Source organism: Hyperoodon ampullatus (genome assembly GCF_949752795.1).
Source record: "Hyperoodon ampullatus genome assembly, chromosome: 14".
Classification (NCBI taxonomy): domain Eukaryota; kingdom Metazoa; phylum Chordata; class Mammalia; order Artiodactyla; family Ziphiidae; genus Hyperoodon; species Hyperoodon ampullatus.
The window spans coordinates 65,140,045-65,158,863 of NC_136927.1; the positions used below are offsets into that span (position 1 = coordinate 65,140,045).

The 18,819-nt window shown below is 46.9% G+C and overlaps 1 protein-coding gene across 1 annotated transcript in view; it reads left to right on the forward strand.

Moving 5' to 3' along the window:
• The window catches only part of CEP250 (centrosomal protein 250), a 46,400-nt gene that overhangs the window by 10,795 nt on the left and 16,786 nt on the right, over positions 1–18,819 (forward strand). Inside the window, exons 7-21 of the mRNA XM_079718931.1 lie at positions 38–292; positions 2,912–3,008; positions 5,089–5,196; positions 5,713–5,874; positions 6,420–6,598; positions 6,908–7,090; positions 8,923–9,067; positions 9,915–10,061; positions 10,757–10,987; positions 11,838–12,031; positions 12,254–12,381; positions 12,567–12,736; positions 16,392–16,559; positions 16,966–17,100; positions 18,380–18,523. Coding sequence (XP_079575057.1) covers positions 38–292; positions 2,912–3,008; positions 5,089–5,196; positions 5,713–5,874; positions 6,420–6,598; positions 6,908–7,090; positions 8,923–9,067; positions 9,915–10,061; positions 10,757–10,987; positions 11,838–12,031; positions 12,254–12,381; positions 12,567–12,736; positions 16,392–16,559; positions 16,966–17,100; positions 18,380–18,523 — 2,446 coding nt within the window. The remainder of the gene's footprint in view (positions 1–37; positions 293–2,911; positions 3,009–5,088; positions 5,197–5,712; positions 5,875–6,419; positions 6,599–6,907; positions 7,091–8,922; positions 9,068–9,914; positions 10,062–10,756; positions 10,988–11,837; positions 12,032–12,253; positions 12,382–12,566; positions 12,737–16,391; positions 16,560–16,965; positions 17,101–18,379; positions 18,524–18,819) is intronic.

An 18,819-nucleotide genomic window follows, 5' to 3' on the forward strand; every position in this document is an offset into this window, starting at 1 on the left:
CCCTGTTGGAGTCTGCTCTTTCTTTGCTTGTACTCAGAGACCTGACGGAGCTCAAGGCTGAGCATGTGAGGCTTTCAGGTTCCCTGTTGACCTGTTGTCTGCGCCTGACTGTGGGAGCACCACAGTCTCGGGAATCTGATGGATCTGGGAGACTGAATGGGAGCGAGCCATCCCAGTTGATGCTGCTACTAGCCAGGACCCAGGAGCTGGAGAAGGAAGCCCATGAAAGGAGTCAGGAATTAACACAGCTGAAGAGTCAAGGGCATCTGGAGAAGGCTGAGCTTCAGGATCGGTGAGATGGCCTGGGTCCTGGGAGGGGTTCACTAAGAGAAACTTGACTCCTTTAGGGAGTCAAGATAGGTGGGGGAGATGTGAAGAGCATTCCTCCCACAAGAGGGGAAGGAGATGTGCCAGAGGGAGTCTAGTTTGAAACCCAGGGCCACAGCTGGGGCCGTGTCACTGCCCTCTGCCCTCAGACTATCTTGCAGCTCAGTTTCTCTCCTGTTGACTTACAGAGCTGGCTGTGATTCTCCTCTATCAACACCAAACTATTTGCCATTCCCAGAACAGCCAAGTTCTTCCACGTTCCCTGCCTTTGTAGATGCTGGCCTTAGCCTGGAATGCCTCTCTCCCTTCTCTCTCTGCCTTATCCTTTAAGGCATAGTTAAATGTCACCTATTCTATGACCTTGATAGCCTGTTACATTACTGTGCCCCCATATGGTCTTTTTTGTTGTTGTTATATACATTTAAAAAAATAATAAATTTATTTATTTATTTTTGGCTGCGTTGGGTCTTCATTGCTGCACGTGGGCTTTCTCTAGTTGCAGCGAGCGGGGGCTACTCTTCGTTGCGGTGCACGGGCTTCTCATTGCGGTGGCTTCTCTTGTTGCGGAGCACGGGCTCTAGGTGCACGGGCTTCAGTAGTTGTAGCACGCGGGCTCAGTAGTTGTGGCACGCTGGCTCCAGAGTGCAGGCTCAGTAGCTGTGGTTCATGGGCTTAATTGCTCCGCGGCATGTGGGATCTTCCCGGACCAGGGATCGAACCTGTGTCCCCTGCATTGGCAGGCAGATTCTTAACCACTGCACCACCAGGGAAGTCCCTGAGTCACTTATTTGAAGCTTCACTCTCTGTTATCACACAGAACAAGACTAAGGGCTAATCTGGCTTTTATGACCCATGCCCAAATCTTCCCTCCACTCCTCTGGGGATAGCAGAGTTTGTTTTTAAATTTCACATTAATTCATTCAACAAGCCATTAGTGAGCACTGTCAGTAAGGCACTGTGCTGGAAATCAGGAATCAGAAATCCAACTCAGTTGCAGCTCCAGTCCACCCAGGAAGACAAACACAAATATGAGACGAGATAAAGGAGCTCTAACAAAGGGCAAGGTGAGGGACAATCACCTGAAAGTCTCAATTTAATTTGACAAATCCACCAAAGAATAAAAAAGAGTTCAAGACAGAAGCAGGAATTAAAAGGATTACATAAGAAATACGTTTTTACTTCTCACATTTAGGTTTTGTGGTTTTTTTACTTTATTTATTTATTTATTTATTTTTGGCTGCGTTGGGTCTTCATCGCTGCATGCAGGCTTTCTCTGGTTGCGGTGAGCGGGGCTACTCTTCGTTGCGGAGCGCAGGCTTCTCATTGTGGTGTCTTCTCGTTGCAGAGCATGGGCTCTAGGCGCGCGGGCTTCGGTAGTTGTGGCATGTGGACTCAGTTGTTGTGGCTCGCAGGCTCAGTGGTTGTGGCTCACGGGCTCCAGAACGCAGGCTCAGTAGTTGCACACAAACTTAGTTGCTCCACGGCATGTGGGATCTTCCTGGACCTGGGCTCGAACCCGTGCCCCCTGCATTGGTAGGCAGATTCTTAACCACTGCGCCACCAGGGAAGTCCCCGCTATGGTCTTTTGACATGCTTGTTACAGCATTGATCTCGTTGATTATTTAGTTCTGTTTTGGGTTTTTTTGGTTAGGCTCTTTTATTTTTTGGATTATAATAAAATAGATTTTTAAAAAATGATAAGAAGGGCAGGGACACAAGCAAAGAGCTCCGTTTGAATCTTGGGGCAAAGTTCAGTTTATACCCCATGGCTAGGGTTGTGTCACCACCTATTGGTGGTGTATGTAAATTGCAGTTTGTTTTGTTTGGGTTGTGAAGGCACTGGGAAGCACAAGGACAGAGACCATGTCTTAGTAAGTTTTGTGTTCTTGTGCTTTGCACTTCATCTGCGATATAGTAGACACTTAGTAAATGTTTGTTGAATCATACAATAACTAAATGAATGACCATACAGTGAGTTAAAGCTCTTAAAGATAATACAGAATAAAATTATGAAGACTTTGAAATAAAAAATTAAGCTCCTTGATAACTTCATTCAAGAAATATTTATTTAGCTACTTATATAACTCCAGGATATGGTGTTAGGTGATAAAGATGCCTGGTGATTTCCCTGAACTTTGAGGTTAGTATCAGGGAGGTTGACCATAATCTTTCCCAATTCGCCCCTCCTTTTTCTCTATCGGAGTTAGAACCTTGGGCTTGAGGGGCCTTGGGACTATCCCATGTGGCAATTCTGATGTTCTTGTTGGCTTCAGGGTGCTTGACTTCAAGATCAAGCGGGGTCTGGAAGGGCCTGGTCCAGGGCTTTCCTTCAGCTCTCGGGCCCCCAAACACGTGTTCCAGTCTTGAGATGTGGTAAATCCCTGCATGCGTCTGAGTGGCTTTTGGCTCCCCCTCCCCGAGTTCAAGGCTATAGCATCATGTATTCAGGGAGTGCAGGGGCTGGGGGCACCCAAGGGACTCGGGGGGGTGGCAGTGGGGGTGTCTGGCTTGGGTTAGGGTGCGCTGCATAGCTCTGTCCACATCAGTGGGTGCCCAGGTAACTGTGCTGTGCTCTTCTCTTCAGGGTGACCGAGCTCTCTGCTCTACTGACCCAGTCTCAGAAGCAAAATGAAGATTATGAAAAGATGGTAAAGGCTCTGAGAGAGACGATGGAGATCCTGGTACGTGATCCTTTGTTCTGGGAGAGTTGGGAGTGGGCCTGTAAATTCCTGAGCTTTATGGACAGAGAGTGCAGGATACCAGTTAAATGTTCCTTGATGAAATCCCCTAAAGCTAAAAAATTAATTTTGGTTGAATCTGAAAATTATTTAACTCATTCATTTATCCATTTAATAAACATTAGCTGTCTACTGTCCCTACTATATTCCTAGGGAAACTACAGCAGTGCATGCATGCAGTGTGTCCTCCTCCGAGAGAGTGAGACACACATGAAGAGGCACACTAGCCAAGTAGGAGGGGGGGATGTTTGGAGAGTTTCAAAACCTAGTCATATGGGAAACACCTGAGGAGCATGAATGTGGTTAGCCTGGAGAAGGAGGGCTTGAGGAAGACGTGATGGCTGCCTTCACATAACTGAAGGACTAACACCAGGGAAGAGAGTTGGCTTGTTTAATGTTTGCCAGCGGGGCACAATCACTGCCAGTGACTGGAAGTTACAGGGTGGTAGAGCAGCTGGAGCTGCTCGGTAGTTGAACAGTCTGTCTTGTGAAGGAGTGAGGTTTGTGTCACTGGCTTAACATCTGCCAGGGATGTTATCAAAGGGATTCTCTAAGGTTGGACGTTAGAACCTCTGGCTTGATTGCACGTTTCCTTTCATCTCTAGGAATTTTCAGATCTCTGATTTTAGGCAAATCCTGCACCCCTATCCACACATATCCCTAGTCTTCTCATCCAAGCTAGGATCAGCTGGGAGCTAGACATGCTTATGCCTTTTTGGTTTCTTTTTGTTCAGGAATTTGCAAATTCAGATGTCCGCAGGGCCCAGGTAATATAAATGAAGTGGGTTCAGCTGTAAGAATTCTGATTTTCCAGTGCTGTCATATTTAGTTTTCAGTGTAACAGGGAACACTTGATCTCAATAGTAAGGAAACAGTGAGGAGTGGTGAGGACTGCAGGACCCTGAAGAATATATGTCCCATCTGGAGGAGGCATCCACTATTCAACTTCAGTAAATTATTGCCATGTAGGGATGGAGGCTGGTGTGGCCCATATGTTAACTTTTTGAGAGAAGCCAGAAATTCAGATTTTTTTGAATTTTTATGAATTTCTCAGCTCAGAAAAATCTCTCAATTTACAAATGTTGGTTCAAATTTTGTATAGGCCAAAAAAAAACATAGCTGCAAATCTGTGTCTTTAAGCCTTCACTAGCACAATAAGGTAGGAAGGAGGAGGGGACATTTTGAGAGTTCAAATTTATTGCTGGCCTTGGGGCTAGAGGTTCCTCTGGCCTTAAGTCTCAAGTGCCAATTTGCTGTTCAGAGACAGCAGCCATCCTTCATCCAATGATAGCTCACATTTAATGAACATTTGCTTTGTGACAAACACTGTGTCGAGTAATTTACTTGCAGCTTTTTCATTCAAGCCTCAAAACAAATCTATGAAGTAGTTGCTGTTAATTATTCCTATTTTATTTTATTTTTTAAGTTTTCCCTTTTTTAAAAAAATTTTTGGCTGCGTTGGGTCTTCATTGCTGCGCACGGGCTTTCTCTAGTTGCAGCAAGTGGAGGCTACTCTTTGTTGCGGTGCACGGGCTTCTCATTGCAGTGGCTTCTCTTGTTGCGGAGCACAGGGTCTAGGTGCGTGGGCTAGTAGTTGTGGTGCATGGGCTTAGTTGCTCCACGGCATGTGGGATCTTTCCAGACCGGGGCACGAACCCGTGTCCCCTGCATCAGCAGGCAGACTCTCAACCACTGCGCCACCAGGGAAGCCCCCTTATTCCTATTTTAGAGAGAAGGAAGCTCAAAGAAGGAGTTGCCTAAGGTTACCAAGCTAGTAAGTGATAGAGCAAGAACTCTTATCTAGGCAGTCTAATTTGGAGCTCTTAATCCCTTAATCTGAATTCTTAATCACCACATCACATTGTCTTCAGAATCCTGGGACAGTGTTAGCATTCACACATGGTCAGGGGAAAAGTGGGATTGACAGAATAGACAGAATGAGACTCTGGTTAATTTGGGGCCTGGAATGATAAATTCTCTTCTGAGAGTTTGGCTCATAGGCTCTATTTGGTTCCCTGTCCAGGAGGCAAATCACGCAGAATTGATGGAACATGAGGCATCTCTAAGTAGGAATGCGCAAGAGGAGAAGCTGTCTTTACAGCAAATGATCAAGGACATAACCCAGGTACTGGTAAGCCTCCGGTTCACAGTAACCGGTCCAGCCTCACCCTCCCCAGACCTCCCCGTCCTCTCAGGTGCGCCTAGAGGAGTCTGGACTTAAGGTCTTGTGGGGAGGAATTGTCTGAGTACATTTGAAGACTGGAGCCCTAAGGAGTAGCTAAGCTTTCGTGTGTTGGCACTGCCTGCTGAAACGCCCTCTTTCTTACTGCTAGCTGCAGTTCTCAGGCAGCGGCTGGATTCTGGCCTTTGCTACCTCAGCAACCTCTTCTTCCTTCATTTATTCCTTGGGTGTTCAAGGGGTGCTAGTCTTGTTGCTCATTCGAGGTTTGGGTGACCGAAGGGGAAGAGTTGGTTTGAGGAGTTGAAGGAACCAACCTTTTTTGCTCTTAAGATACCCTCCTCCCACCCCCCAGGGAGAGGACCTGAGAGAGAAAACATCAGGTTTGTCCAGGCTGACATGTTAGTCCTCTACATGGATTCTAGGCCTTGGTCAGTAAGATGGTGACCCTGCTATGTTGGATTTCAGGCCATGGTAGAAGAAGAGGACAGTATGGCCCAAGGCTCTGGTCATGAGAGCTCCCTGGAGTTGGACCCTAGTGGCTCCTCCTCCCAGTTTGATTCCCAGCAGCCAGACAAGGCTCTTTCTCTGGTGCGTTCAGTGCTGACTCAGAGACGCCAGGCTGTGCAGGTGAGAACCCCAGCACTCCTCCTCAGCCACAGGGATGGGTGTGTAAACTGACTTGGGCCCCAGGTACCCTCCTAGCCCAGACTGCCCCTTTTGCTACATTGACCAGTCACAAGGTGTTTTGTCAGCACCCCATAGTGCCCATTAGAATCTCTGTGTCTGCACAATCTCCAGTTGTGCTCGTGGGGAGCAGGCACACTGTCCGTGCCACTGGCACGCTCCACTTTGATGCAGTCTTTACACAGCACTGTGCAAAGTAGAGCCCCAGGGGAGTGTGGGTAAGCGTTCCCCAATTCTAAGGGTCCCAGCCACACTTACCACCCCCACCATTTTACATTTGAAGATGATGGACTCTGACACTCTGGGAGCCACAGAACCCAGTCATCTCTGATGCTCTGCCTCCTCGACTGGTCTCATCTCTTTTCGTAGCTTCCCTTTGTGCACCAGCCCCCAACCCCCTTGCCCAGCTCTACTTTCAGGCTTATGACATCCCTCCTCTGCCCTGCGCTCTTGTTCACCACCTCACTTCTGATGCTCTCCCTCCGCAGGACCTAAGGCAGCAGCTGTCAGGCTGCCAGGAAGCTATGAGCTCCTTGCAGCAGCAGCAGCATCGGTGGGAGGAAGAGGGTGAGACCCTGAGACAGCGGCTACAGCAGCTCACCGGGGAGCGGGACACCCTGGCAGGGCAGACTGTGGACATGCAGGGGGAGGTGGACTCTCTCAGCAGGTGAGCGGGGGCTGTTCGTCCCCCGCTTCCTCCCAGGCTCAGTCCCCGCCCAGCCCATGTGTTTGGTTGGCTGACCCTGTTCTTCCCTAGACCCAGAGCTGCTCAGGGCTGCCTTGCTTTGTGTTCTGCTGGTTCCTGCTCACTCGGTTTTGGGTCTTTGTGATGATAAAAAAAGAACAGTTTCCTGCTCAAAAGGGAAGATGAGATATTTAAAGGAAACATAAACCTCTCTCCTTTGACCCTGTGCTGTCTGCTTCCAGGAGGGCTTTTAGGTTCCAGGGTTTCTGCTCATGTCTGGTCTCCTTCCAGGGAGCGAGAGCTCCTGCAGAAGACCAGGGAGGAGCTGCAGCAGCAGCTGGAGGTGCTGGAGCAGGAGGCGTGGCGACTGCGGAGGACAAACGTGGAGCTTCAGCTGCAGGGCGACTGTGCTCAGGGCGAGAAGGAGGAGCAGCAGGAGGAGCTGCACCTGGCCATCCGTGAACGGGAGCGCCTGTGCGTGGTGACAGTCCCTCCCCCCTCCCCCAGCCCCTGCTCCCTCTTAGAAAGTGGAGTAAATTGAAGCCTGGTGTTCAGTGGGTTCAGATTAGCTTACTGCTCCATCCTTTGCAGGAGGATGAAAACAGAAAGTTCATCCAAGCATTGCTGAACACCCGGGAGGGCCGAGGCCCCGTCGGGGGTACAGAAATGAATAAGACACAGGCTCTGATCTCAAGCAGTTTGCAGTGTAATGGGGAAGTCAGACAAGTAAACCATGGCCAGATGAAGTATGAGCTAAAAAAGAGCTTCAAGCTAGGTCCTCTGGGAGAATAGGAGTAACAATTAATTATTGAAAGCTTCATGGATGAGAGGGTAGCCGTTGAGCTGGGCCTTGACATATTTTGATTGGTAGAGAGTGGGACAAGGGCTAAAGGAACAGATTAGCAAAGAAAATGAGTCAGGAACGTTCATGGCATGTTCAGAGGAGGCCGGGCTGGCCAAAGGGTAGGACTGATCCTAGGAAGTAATGGGAAATGAGCTGGTCAAGGAAGGGAATTCCAGAGTAAAGGGACCCAGCTCATTTGTAAATTCCCCGATACAATGTCACAGAAAAAGCAAGAACTTTAGAGCTGGGCAGAAGCTTGGTTTAAATTATGGCTCTGCCACTTGGACAGATTATTTGTAAAATGGGGCTGATAATATTTCCCTTGAAGGGTCTTTGGGGAGATTAAAGCAGTGTTTTGCAAAATGCCAGCACAGAGCCTGACATATGGTAGGTCTTCAGTATCTGGTAGCAGGGGCTGTATCTTCTTCTTTTTTTTTTTTTTAATGAGCAGAGGGTTTTTTGTTTTGTTTTGTTTTTTTATTTATTTTAATTTTGGCTGCATCATGTCTTAGTTGCGGCATGCGGGATCTTCATTGCAGCATGCGGGATCTTTTGTTGTGGTGCCCAGGCTTCTCTCTAGTTGTGGTGTGTGGGTTTTCTCCCTCCAGTTGTGGCGCACAGGCTCCAGAGCACGTGGGCTCTATAGTTTGTGGCACGCGGGCTCTCTAGTTGAGGCACGCAGGCTCAGTAGGTGTGGCGCGCGGGTTTAGTTTCCCCTATGGCATGTAGGATCTTAGTTCCCTGACCAGGGATCGAACCTGCATCCCCTGCATTAGAAGGTGGATTCTTTACCACTGGACCACCAGGAAAGTCCCTGTGTCTTCATCTTTGATGCTTCCCCTCCTCACCTGTTCCCTAGCTCCTTCTGCCTAATAGGCACAAATAACGGAATCTTGAATGACTGCTCTAAGGATCGTGACTTGCACAAGGAGTGGTCTCCCCTCTACTAAGGAAAAGGAGAGACAATCCACAAAGATAGTTTTATGTTTTTAAATTTAATTTGTGTGACTCGATAATACACTTATTAACATTTGTAGGAGCTCCAGTGGCGCAATCGGTTAGCGCGCAGTACTTATATAACATTTGTATGATTCAAAAGTCAAAACTATTTTAAAAGGTATGCAAAGAGAAAGTACTACTTCCCTCTGCTTCATTCATCCCATATTCCTTCCTTCTGTTTGTAACCATTTAAATTAATTTCTTATTAATGTCTAGTGCTGCTTTATGCAATATATGCATATATCCTTATTTCCCCCAATTTCTTGCATAAAAGATAGTGCACCACGTATACTGTTCTGCGCCTTGCTTTTTTCACGTTATGTGTCTTGGAGACCTCTCCTTACCAGTTTTTAGAGACCACCTTCATTCGTTTGCATCGCAAAAGCAATTACATTCCTGTTATCTTTTGGGGTATGGCCACTCCCTGAGATTTCCTCTAGCCCCCTTCTGTTTCCCATCTTAGTCAGGAGACGCTGGCGGGCCTGGAAGCCAAACAGTCAGAGTCACTCAGTGAAGTGATCACCCTTCGGGAAGCCCTGGAGTCCAGTCGCCTGGAAGGGGAGTTGCTGAGACAAGAGCAAACAGAAGTGACCGCCGCACTGGCCAGGGTGCGTGGCCCTCCCCCTCGCTGGCTGGGTGGGGCGGGCGGATTGGAAAGTTGGGTCTCCAGGAGAAAGGCGCACAGCCTGCCTCGTTCTTCATCCTGCAAGTCATGGCCCTTCCTGTTTCTTGTCTCAATGCCTAGTTACTGCTTTGGGGTTCTGTCCTTCCAAACAGACTCTCTGTATTGCAATTAGAATGGTTTTCTAAAGTGTGAATCTGGTCATGTCAGTCTCATTCCTAAAACCATTCATTGGCTTCCCAGCTCCTTGGTACCACATGCAAAGCCCTCTGCCACCTGCCCCGAACTGTTTCTAGCCTCCTTTTCCCTCCAGATCCCTGTCCTAATGCCTCACATAATGCCTCCTGGCACATAGCGCTAATTGCATTCTCAGTTTTACCCGTTCTTTCGTGATTTTAATACTTTGTATGTACTTTTCCCTTTGCCTGGACTGCTTCTTTCCTCCCCTTTTAACCGCAAACTGTTCCTCATCTCTCAAAACCCAACTTAACTGTCGACTGTTCTACCAAGCACTTTTGATTCTCTCCAATTGGATTAATGCTTTCTTTGAGTTCCCAGAGCACTTTGTGCTTACATTGGCTATGGTGTCATCACCGTTGTAGTTGTTTATACATCCTGATGTCTGTGCCTCTGTAATGTGAGTTCCTCTCTTACTCTTCAGCGAATGAATGGGTAAGTGAATAAATAAATGAAGGGAAAAGTTGTTCAGAATGTAAGGGAAGGAATGAAGTGTTAACTGATCTCTGTACAAGGAAAGCAGCAGATGTTGGGGATGTGAGCTGTTCACTGTTGCAGGAAAACTGGAAAATGAAACTCTAACTCTCTGCTTTTAGGCAGAACAGTCTATTGTGGAGCTGTCGAGTTCTGAGAACAGCCTGAAGGCTGAGGTAGCTGATCTTCGGGCCGCAGCTGTCAAACTCAGTGCCTTAAATGAGGCTTTGGCCTTAGATAAAGTTGGGCTGAACCAGCAGCTTCTCCAGGTGAGCAAAGGTTTCTCTGATCCACAGGGTAGAGCTGGGCCCCAACCGAGGGCAAGGGAGAGACAGACAAAGCTGATGCCTGTAACAAGGAGCAGTTCTTAAATGGATCAGTCCAAGACAGATCAGCTCCCAAATGTAGTCCTGGAATGAGCAAAAGGAACATTTATAGTGCAAAGGAGAGCAAAGATTACAAGGCCCGGGCTCAGCCATTAAAAATAGACCCCTCCCACATCTACAGCAGAACTACCTTTGGGCTTTAGGGTAAAATCATCAGGGCTAGGCCCATGTCCTCTGGAAGGAAGACTGGGTTTTAATCCTGTTGTATGAGATAACAGCAATCACAGAAAAGGATCTGTTGAAGAGCCCAAGTCTCAGAATTTTCTCTAGAGGTTACAAATTTAACACGTCTCTTCACTACCCCATTACCTTGAGCCCCAGAAATGTTGTATGTTCCCTTATTCTGAATTCTTTAAGAGCAGGATTTTGCCTTTTTTCTCTCTGTCCCCAGCATCAACCCATCTAGTACCTGGAGTAAAGACCCCAGACCAAATGTGTGCATAGTCCTCCTCTCTCGTAAGCACTCCTGTGTTCATCTGGGGAGAACAGATTCATATCTCACTTGGATTTCTGTCTCAGCACTTCATCTCTAAACCGTAACCCTTTGTCTTTGATGTCCTTCCCTTTTTGGCCAGTAGTTAGAACAGGAGAACCAGTCTGTGTGCAGGAGGATGGAAGCAGCAGAGCAGGCGAGAAACACTTTGCAGGTGGGCCTGACAGAGGCCGAGAGGAACAGGGAAGCCCTGTGGGAAAAGAACACCCACCTGGAGGCTCAGCTGCAGAAAGCGGAGGAGACCAGGGCTGAGCTGCAGGCAGATCTCAGGGGCATGCAAGACGAGAAGGAAGAAATTCAAGAGAAACTAAGCGAGGTGAGAAGACAAAACTGCTACCATACCATTAAGGATGCTCAATGTACATGCTCATTGTACATACATGCTCACTGTAAAAAATGAAAACACTACAGAAATGATTCAGGAAGGGAAAATCTCACTTCCTAGAATTGATCAGTGTTACTAGTTTGGGGTATGTCTTCCAGTTTTTTTAAAAGAATTCCTAGAGGAATCCTTCACTGATTCTCCATTGCTTCACATCCATCAGTTTGAATTAGATGCCTCTCCTGTGTTTTCTGATAATACATTGTGTTTATTCAACCACCACACCCTTCATACTATATTATAATTATCTGTGTTTATGTGTCTCCACCATTAGACCAAAAGCTCCTTGAAGGCAAGACTATGTCTTACTTGTTTTTGTAACTCCAGCTTTTAGTCCAGTGTGTAACACATAGCAAGGGGCTCAGTGAGTTTTTTCTGAACCAGTGCCCCAACTCAAAGGTCATCTTTCTTCTCTACCAAGCTTCTCATTGCCCTAGTAATTATACATAATCTCCCTTCTCAGAGCCTTTTTTCTCAGGGCACTGATCACTTTCTTCCTGGTATTATGTGTGTGTCTTACCTCTCCTTAAGACTAAAAGCTCCTTAGAGGTAGATCTCTTGCAGCCGTAGCACAGGGTATTGCTCAAAGGAGAGCATGTTTCCTGGGCTGGGGACTCTGTGGGTTGATCAGGGGGAATAGATAAATGGTACTTGGTGTGAGTGGGCAGTGCTCAAGGCTCACAGAGCTGGGTCCAGAATCTGAGGAGCCCATGGCCCTAATCTGGTGATAGCAGCCCTGGGGGGATCCTGCCTCGCTCTGTATCCCATCAGTTCTTTCCCTCAGGCACATCACCAGCAGGAGGCAGCCTTAGCTCAGGTGGAGCAGCTGCAGCAGGAGGCAAAGCGACAGGAAGAGGCGCTTGCCCGGGAAGTCCAGGAGAAGGAGGCTCTAGCGCGGGAAAAGGCGGCTCTCGAGGTGCGGCTGCAGGCTGTGGAGCGGGACCGGCAGGACCTCTCTGAACAACTGCTGGGGCTCAGGTAGGGTCCAGACCTGGTTCTGCCAAGGGCAGAGAGAGCTTTGCAAGGCAAGGGGGAGCCAACCTAAGTTCCTTGCCCAAAGTATATGGGGCCTAAATGAGTTATGAATTTGTAATTGCCCCCCCGCCCCCAAATTCTCTCGGTGACCAGTAGTTAGAACCCAATTCCTCTTAAGGAAGGGGCTTGATGGGTAAGAACTCTCCCGATTCTTGAACCCGACAGCTCAGCCAAGGAGCTACTGGAGAGCAGTCTGTTTGAGGCCCAGCAACAAAATTCTCTGATAGAGGTCACCAAGGGGCAGCTGGAGGTCCAGATTCAAACCGTCACTCAAGCCAAGGAAGTAATCCAAGGTGAGAACGCAACTTGGATGGGCGCACTTCATTCCACGGCGATGTTGAAAGCTAGGAAGACAGTGGGAAGCTATTAGAGCCAGGCCCAGGGCCTCTGAGATGGGAGTTCCTCATGAGGTCTGGGGAGAGGGGTGAAAGATGGAGGGCAGAGGCTCAGAGACAAGATCCTGTCCCTGGCATCTTAGGGGAAGTGAAGTGCCTGCAGCTGGAACTGGACACTGAACGGAGCCGGGCAGAGCAGGCACGGGATGCGGCAGCCAGACAGCTGGCCCAGGCTGAGCAAGAGGAGCAGGCTGCCCTGCAGCAGCTGAAGTCAGCCCATGAGGAGGAGGTGAACCGGCTCCAGGAGAAATGGGTAGGTGGTGGTTGTGGCTAGGGGATGGGAGAGACAGACAGCAGCAGATACTCCTGCTTATAAAAGTGAAATCTGAACAGGACTAGCCTGCTTGGTCACCGTGGTGCAAAATCCAGCTTCTAGCTAGTAAATGAGTTAATATATGGAAAACACTAATAATAGTTCCTGGTATACAGTAAGCTCTATATTTGTGTTGGGTATTATTGTTGTTGTTGTTTCTGTATGTATAGAGACTTAAGAGTGGATCCTGGGATTTAGGATTGATAAACTGGCCCCAGGGTGTAAAGGGAGCAGAGGAATGCCTTGGAACCATTATTGCCCAATTCAGAACTGTGTTTCTTTTGTCTTTTAATTATTTAATTTAGTCCATTTGCTTTTATTGTGATTATAGGCATATTTGGATTTATTTCCACCATCTTATGCTATTTCTCTTTTTACACCTTTTTACACCTTTTGGGGAGGGGAGTTCACCTTTCTTAACTTCTTTTAGAGGGTTATATTGGATTATTAAATTATATTCTTTTCTCACCTCTTTTTTTCTCTCTACTACTTTGGATGATATGTACTCTATTTTTTATTCTTTTAGTTGTTCTTTAATGTTTTAAAATACATACTTAATAAAATCTCAAGTTAATCAGTATATTTACCCTTTTCCTGAATGACACAAGGACCAGAGAACATTTTACCTGCATTCACTCCTCCCAGCCTATCAACTGTATTAGTCATTGCGTTTAGTTATTACTAGTTGTTAACACCATACATTATGTGTTTTGATTATTTTATGCAGTCAATAATTGTTTAGATACACTGAAAATTTTACAAGGTTTTTTTTGCTCACCATTCCTCCTTGTGTGTCAGGCTTTCTATTTGGATTTGTTTTCCTTGAAGTGGAATTTCCTTTGGTGAGGGTATGTTGGTAGTTAATTGTCCGAAAATGTCTATTTTACTTTTATTCTTTTTTATAGCTTTTTCCTTTTTTTAATTTTATTTTTTTATTGAAGTATAGTTGATTTACAATGTTGTGTTAGTTTCAGGTATACAGCAAAGTGTTTCAGCTATACATATATATTATGTCTATTTTTTTTGCAGATTCTTTTCCCTTATAGGTTATTACAAAGTATTGAGTATAGTTCCCTGTGCTATATAATAGGTCTTTGTTATCTATTTTATATATAGTAGGTATATATGTTAATCCCAAACTCCTAATTTATCCCTCCCACTTTTATTCTTGAAAGATAGTTTCACTGGGTATAAAATTCAGGTACAAATTCTAAGGTAACCGTTATTTTCTGTCAGCGCACTGATTATTCCGTTGTTGGTATTGAGAAGCCTCTAATTAGTTGTATGTTAGAACTTGGTGTAACCTTCAGGTATCTTAACTTTCTGTCTTACATTTTCCGTGTGTACTTTTTCTACACTGTATTCTGGGTGATGTTTTTTCAGATCCCTCTTCTATTCACTAATTTCCCTTTTCAACTGTGTCTAATCTGCTTTATAGTCTATTCACCAAGTTTTAAATTTTATTTATTAAATATTTTATTTCTCAACATTCTGTTTGGTTATTTTTTCAAATCTTCTTGGTCATTTTTTAGTGTCTTCTCCCTAATTTATATTTGCAGTCCCCTCTTTTATTCTTTAAACACGTGAAACATACTTTTATGCTGTCTAATAATTCCAACACCTAAAATCTTTTTGGATCTCTGTTATATGTTGTTCCCCTTGGCTCTCACTGATGACCTTGGCCCCTATGTGTTTTGTGATTCCTGACTCTGAACTCATGTTCTCTGGAAATTTTTCTGTGGGAATCCTTTTAGGCCTGAGGCAAAGGAGATTTTCCTCAGAGATTTGAGGAAGCTGAAGGATTAGCATCCCAGGACCACCTTAAAGTACAATTTCTGTTTAAAGTTTTTGGGCCACATTCAGGCCCTGAACCCACATGAAGACCAGCTTATGGTTATGAATTCTCAAGTGATATATATATATATATATATATATATATATATATATATATATATATATATAACCCTTTGTGAAGGTTAAAACAAATTTTCTTGCTATTCCCTTCTGTACAGTGTTTTGTTTTCCCTCTCCCCCACTTTTTCTCTCTCCCTTTTTCTTCCTCTTTTCTCCCTCTCTCAGGTTTATCCATTTACTGAGGACAGTAGCCCAGGGATGGGTGGGTGTTTTTCTGAAGAGCCACATTGGGCCTTGCAGACCACACAGTCTCTGTCACACTCACTCTTCTCTGCCGGTCTAGTGCAAAAGCAGCTGTAAACGACATGTATGTAAATGAGCATGGCTGTGTTCCAATAAAACTTTATGTATGGACATTGAAACTGAATTTCATATAATTTTCACATGTCACAAAGTCTTATTCTTCTTTTGACTTCTTGTCAACCATTAAAAACATAAAAACCACTCTTAGCTTACGGGGCCAGGGTTGGCCCACATGCCATAGTTTCCTGACCCCAGATAGCCCTTTGGAGGTCCAGCCTTATGTCTCCTGTCAGGCTCCCCACCCTTTGTTTTCTGTTTTCTTTGCCCACATAGCCAGAAAATGAGTTTCAAGGTTATTAGGTATAGTAAATACCGCCAGTGGAAAGCCTGTTCTGTGCTCATTTACCTCTTTAGATCACAAGTCTTGCTTTGATTTTGGCTCCAATGAAATTTTCATTATTTTCCTGCTGGCTCAGTGATACGTTAAAATATATACTTAATAGTTAAATTGGCATTTTTTTTGTTTGTTAGTTTGTTTTGCCCTTTTACAGGTGGAGGTTTCAGAGAGCTTGTTTGTCAGATTTCTGGAAATGGAAGTTGACTTGTGCTTTAAAAAAAATTTTTTTTAATTATTATTTTTTACACAGGATTTATTTATTTATTTAGGCCATGCTGTGCAGCTTGCAGGATCTTAGTTCCCGGACCAGGGACCAAACCTGCGCCCTCAGCAGTGAAAACGCAGTGTTCTAACCACTGGACCGCCAGGGAATTCCCTGTCCCCGTTTTTATAGATGAGGAAACTGAGGCACAGAGATGCGGTAGAAATGAACTGAGGTCACACTAGTAGTACTGGGGTAAAGACTGTAACCTAGGCAGCCTGGCTCCAGTGCCCTTCACCACCATCCTGAGATCCTAATAGAGGGGCTGGATTCATCTAGGAGATCAGGGAAGGTGTCGGTCAGTGATGGACCTCTGGGAGGACCGGGATGCCCCATCCTAACGCTCTTGTATCGCATAGGAGACAGGCTCAGCCTGGCTTTTTGGGAGGCTAATCCTGTCACCCTGAGCAGGGGAGGGGGGACAGCAGAGAGCGAGTCCGCCACCTCAGTTTGCTGTTACAACCACCAACCATGATGTGCTTGCTTTAAAATAACAGGTATTTGTAGCTTATATGAAGGACAGTTGCGCTTTAGAAAACACTTTTCAATGTATTATATCATTTGATTTTTTTTTTAATAAATCTCATTTGATCCTCATAAAATTTGGCGAGATGGGCAAGGCAGGATGATTAGCCTCACCTCGCAGATGAGGAAGCAAGCTTGTCACATGAGGCACTAAGGTCACACAGCTGGTGAGCAGTAGGCTTCTTGCCCTAACTGGGTTCTCCTGCCTCCTCCTCACCCCCTCGGCTCTAACGGCACTTCCTTCGTACGACCAGGAGAGAGAGCGCTCCTGGCACCAGCAGGAACTGGATAAGGCTCTGGAGAGCCTGGAGAGGGAGAAAATGGAGCTGGAAATGAGGCTGAGGGAACAGCAGGCAGAAACGGAGGCCATGCGGACACAGAGGGCAGAAGAACAGGCCGAGGCCGAGAGCGCCCTGTGCCAGGTGGGCAGCTGGGAGGACTGGGCTGCACGTCCACCCTGTGATCCCCCTACCTTGGGCCACTTCCTTTCCCACTCCCGAGGGTGGTGCTGCAGGGGCTTCCAGAAGAGAATGTAGCTTCCCACTCTGCTCCCCATGAGCAGGTGATCGGTACCGTTAGCTGCACGGCCGGCGGCATGTCCTACTTCCTGAGGGAGGGCTGTCGTTTACCACATCCTGTCAGCTTGCAAACCAGCAGCAATCTTCGTACTTCCTGGCTCTCAGTCAGTGGGTCCAGACCTTCCTTCACCCTCAGCCCCCACCCCATTTGCTAGAAGAGCCCTAGAGCAGCTGGCGTGTGCTGGTGGCCTAGTGGGTGAGCATGGTGACCCCTAACCCAACAAGCCCTCGCCCTCCTGCCCCTCCACAGATGCGGCTTGAAACAGAGAAGGAGAGGGTGTCCCTCCTGGAGACACTGCTGCAGACCCAGAAAGAGCTGGCAGATGCCAGCCAACAACTGGAGCGGCTGAGGCAGGACATGAAGGTTCAGAAGTTAAAGGAGCAGGTACGGAGGGTGGTTCTGGGCAAAGAAGAAGAGGCAGCATTGATTTATTCATTCACATTCACCTGCTCTTTGGCACTTCTTTGCACTGGGCCCTGCCTAGGTGCCGACATTTGACCAACAGAAAGATGTGGCACAACGGTGAACATGACAGTCAGGGAGTTCTAGTGGCAGAGCAGACACAAAACAAGTGAGATAATTACCGGTTGTGATAAGGGCTGTAAAGGAAATAAATAGGACGATGTAATCGAGAGTGATTCAAAGGAGGCCTCTGGACAAGGTGGTCATGGAGGGCCTCACTGAGAAGATGACATTTGAGCTGAGCCATTAAGGTTGAAGAGCCAGACCCGTAGAACAATAAGGATGAGCCTTGAAAGCATTATGCTAAGTGACAGAAGCCAGTTACAAGAAGCCACACAGTGTATGATTCCACTTGTAGGAAATATCCAAGACAGGCAAATCTACACAGACAGAAAGTAGACGAGTAGTTGGGAGTGAGGATGGGGGATGGGGAGGGCACAGGATTTCTTTCTGGAGGTGATGAAAATGGTAAAAAAATGATCATGGTGACAGCTGCACAACTCTGTGAATATACTAAAACCATTGAATTGTATGCTTTAAATGAGTAAATTGTAGGGTATGTGAACTGAATCTCAATAAAACCATTAAAAGGAAAAGAAAAGAAGCCAGCCATTTGAAGAACAGTTTAGGCAGAGGAAATAGCTATCATAAGGGCCTGGGACAGGCAGAAAGGGCCTGGGACAGTTCAGGACAGACAGGAGGCAGCATGATAAGCTTGGGGGCAGGAGCCCTTTGTCAGCCGTGGTAGGACCTTGGACTTTGTTCTAAGGGCAGTGGGAACATGTTGGATGGTATTTAAAAAGCAGAATGGGACATGAGTTATTACATATAAATTTTAAAAATACTTTAGCTGCTGAGGGGAGAATTTTGTGTGTGTTTGTGTTTGCCTGCTTGCACGTGGGCGTGGTGGCATGAAGTGGAAGTAGGGACACCCAGCAGGAGGCTGCTGCAGTGGTCTGGGTAAGGGACCCTGGCCGAGAAAGCCTGGGTGAGCAGTGCACTTGGTGAGGGAGGAGAGGGAATAGGAGGTGAGGACTTGAGGTGACAGCGTATCATGGAAACAACGTGGATAGCTGGACCCTGCCTCAGCTTTTGGCAACCCAACCAAAAAACCAGTATTTATACAACACGGATTTCTGTAACATGGATTTCAAGACCAAGGAAGCTTTCTTCTGCTCCCTGCTGTCTTCTCCCTTCTCAGGAGACCACTGGGATGCTGCAGACCCAGCTCCAGGAGGCTCAGCGGGCGCTGGAACAGGCAGCCCAGCAGCACAGAGACAGCCTCGCTGCCCTCCAGGAAGAGGGCGGCACCCTGCTGCGGGATAAGCTAGACCTGCAGAAGCAGGTCCCTGCTCCTCTCTCCCAGCCCAGCATCCTTCCCCAGCACAGGCTCTCCCACTCCCTCTGGCAGGACGGGGGAACCTTGGCTGCCTGAGCCTGGGAGGGGGAGGGGAAGCCCCAGTACTGAGTGGAAAAGTGAAGGGTGCTCAGAGCTGTGCATGTGCCTCCCAGATCCCTGGGGTAGTTAGTAACCTCTCTCAGTGGGGACCACAGACCTCATATTTTCTTGCCAGCCCCACAGATCCAGCCTCCCCATAGATCCAGTATTTTTATACCAGATTGCTTTTCCTTCTCAAAATC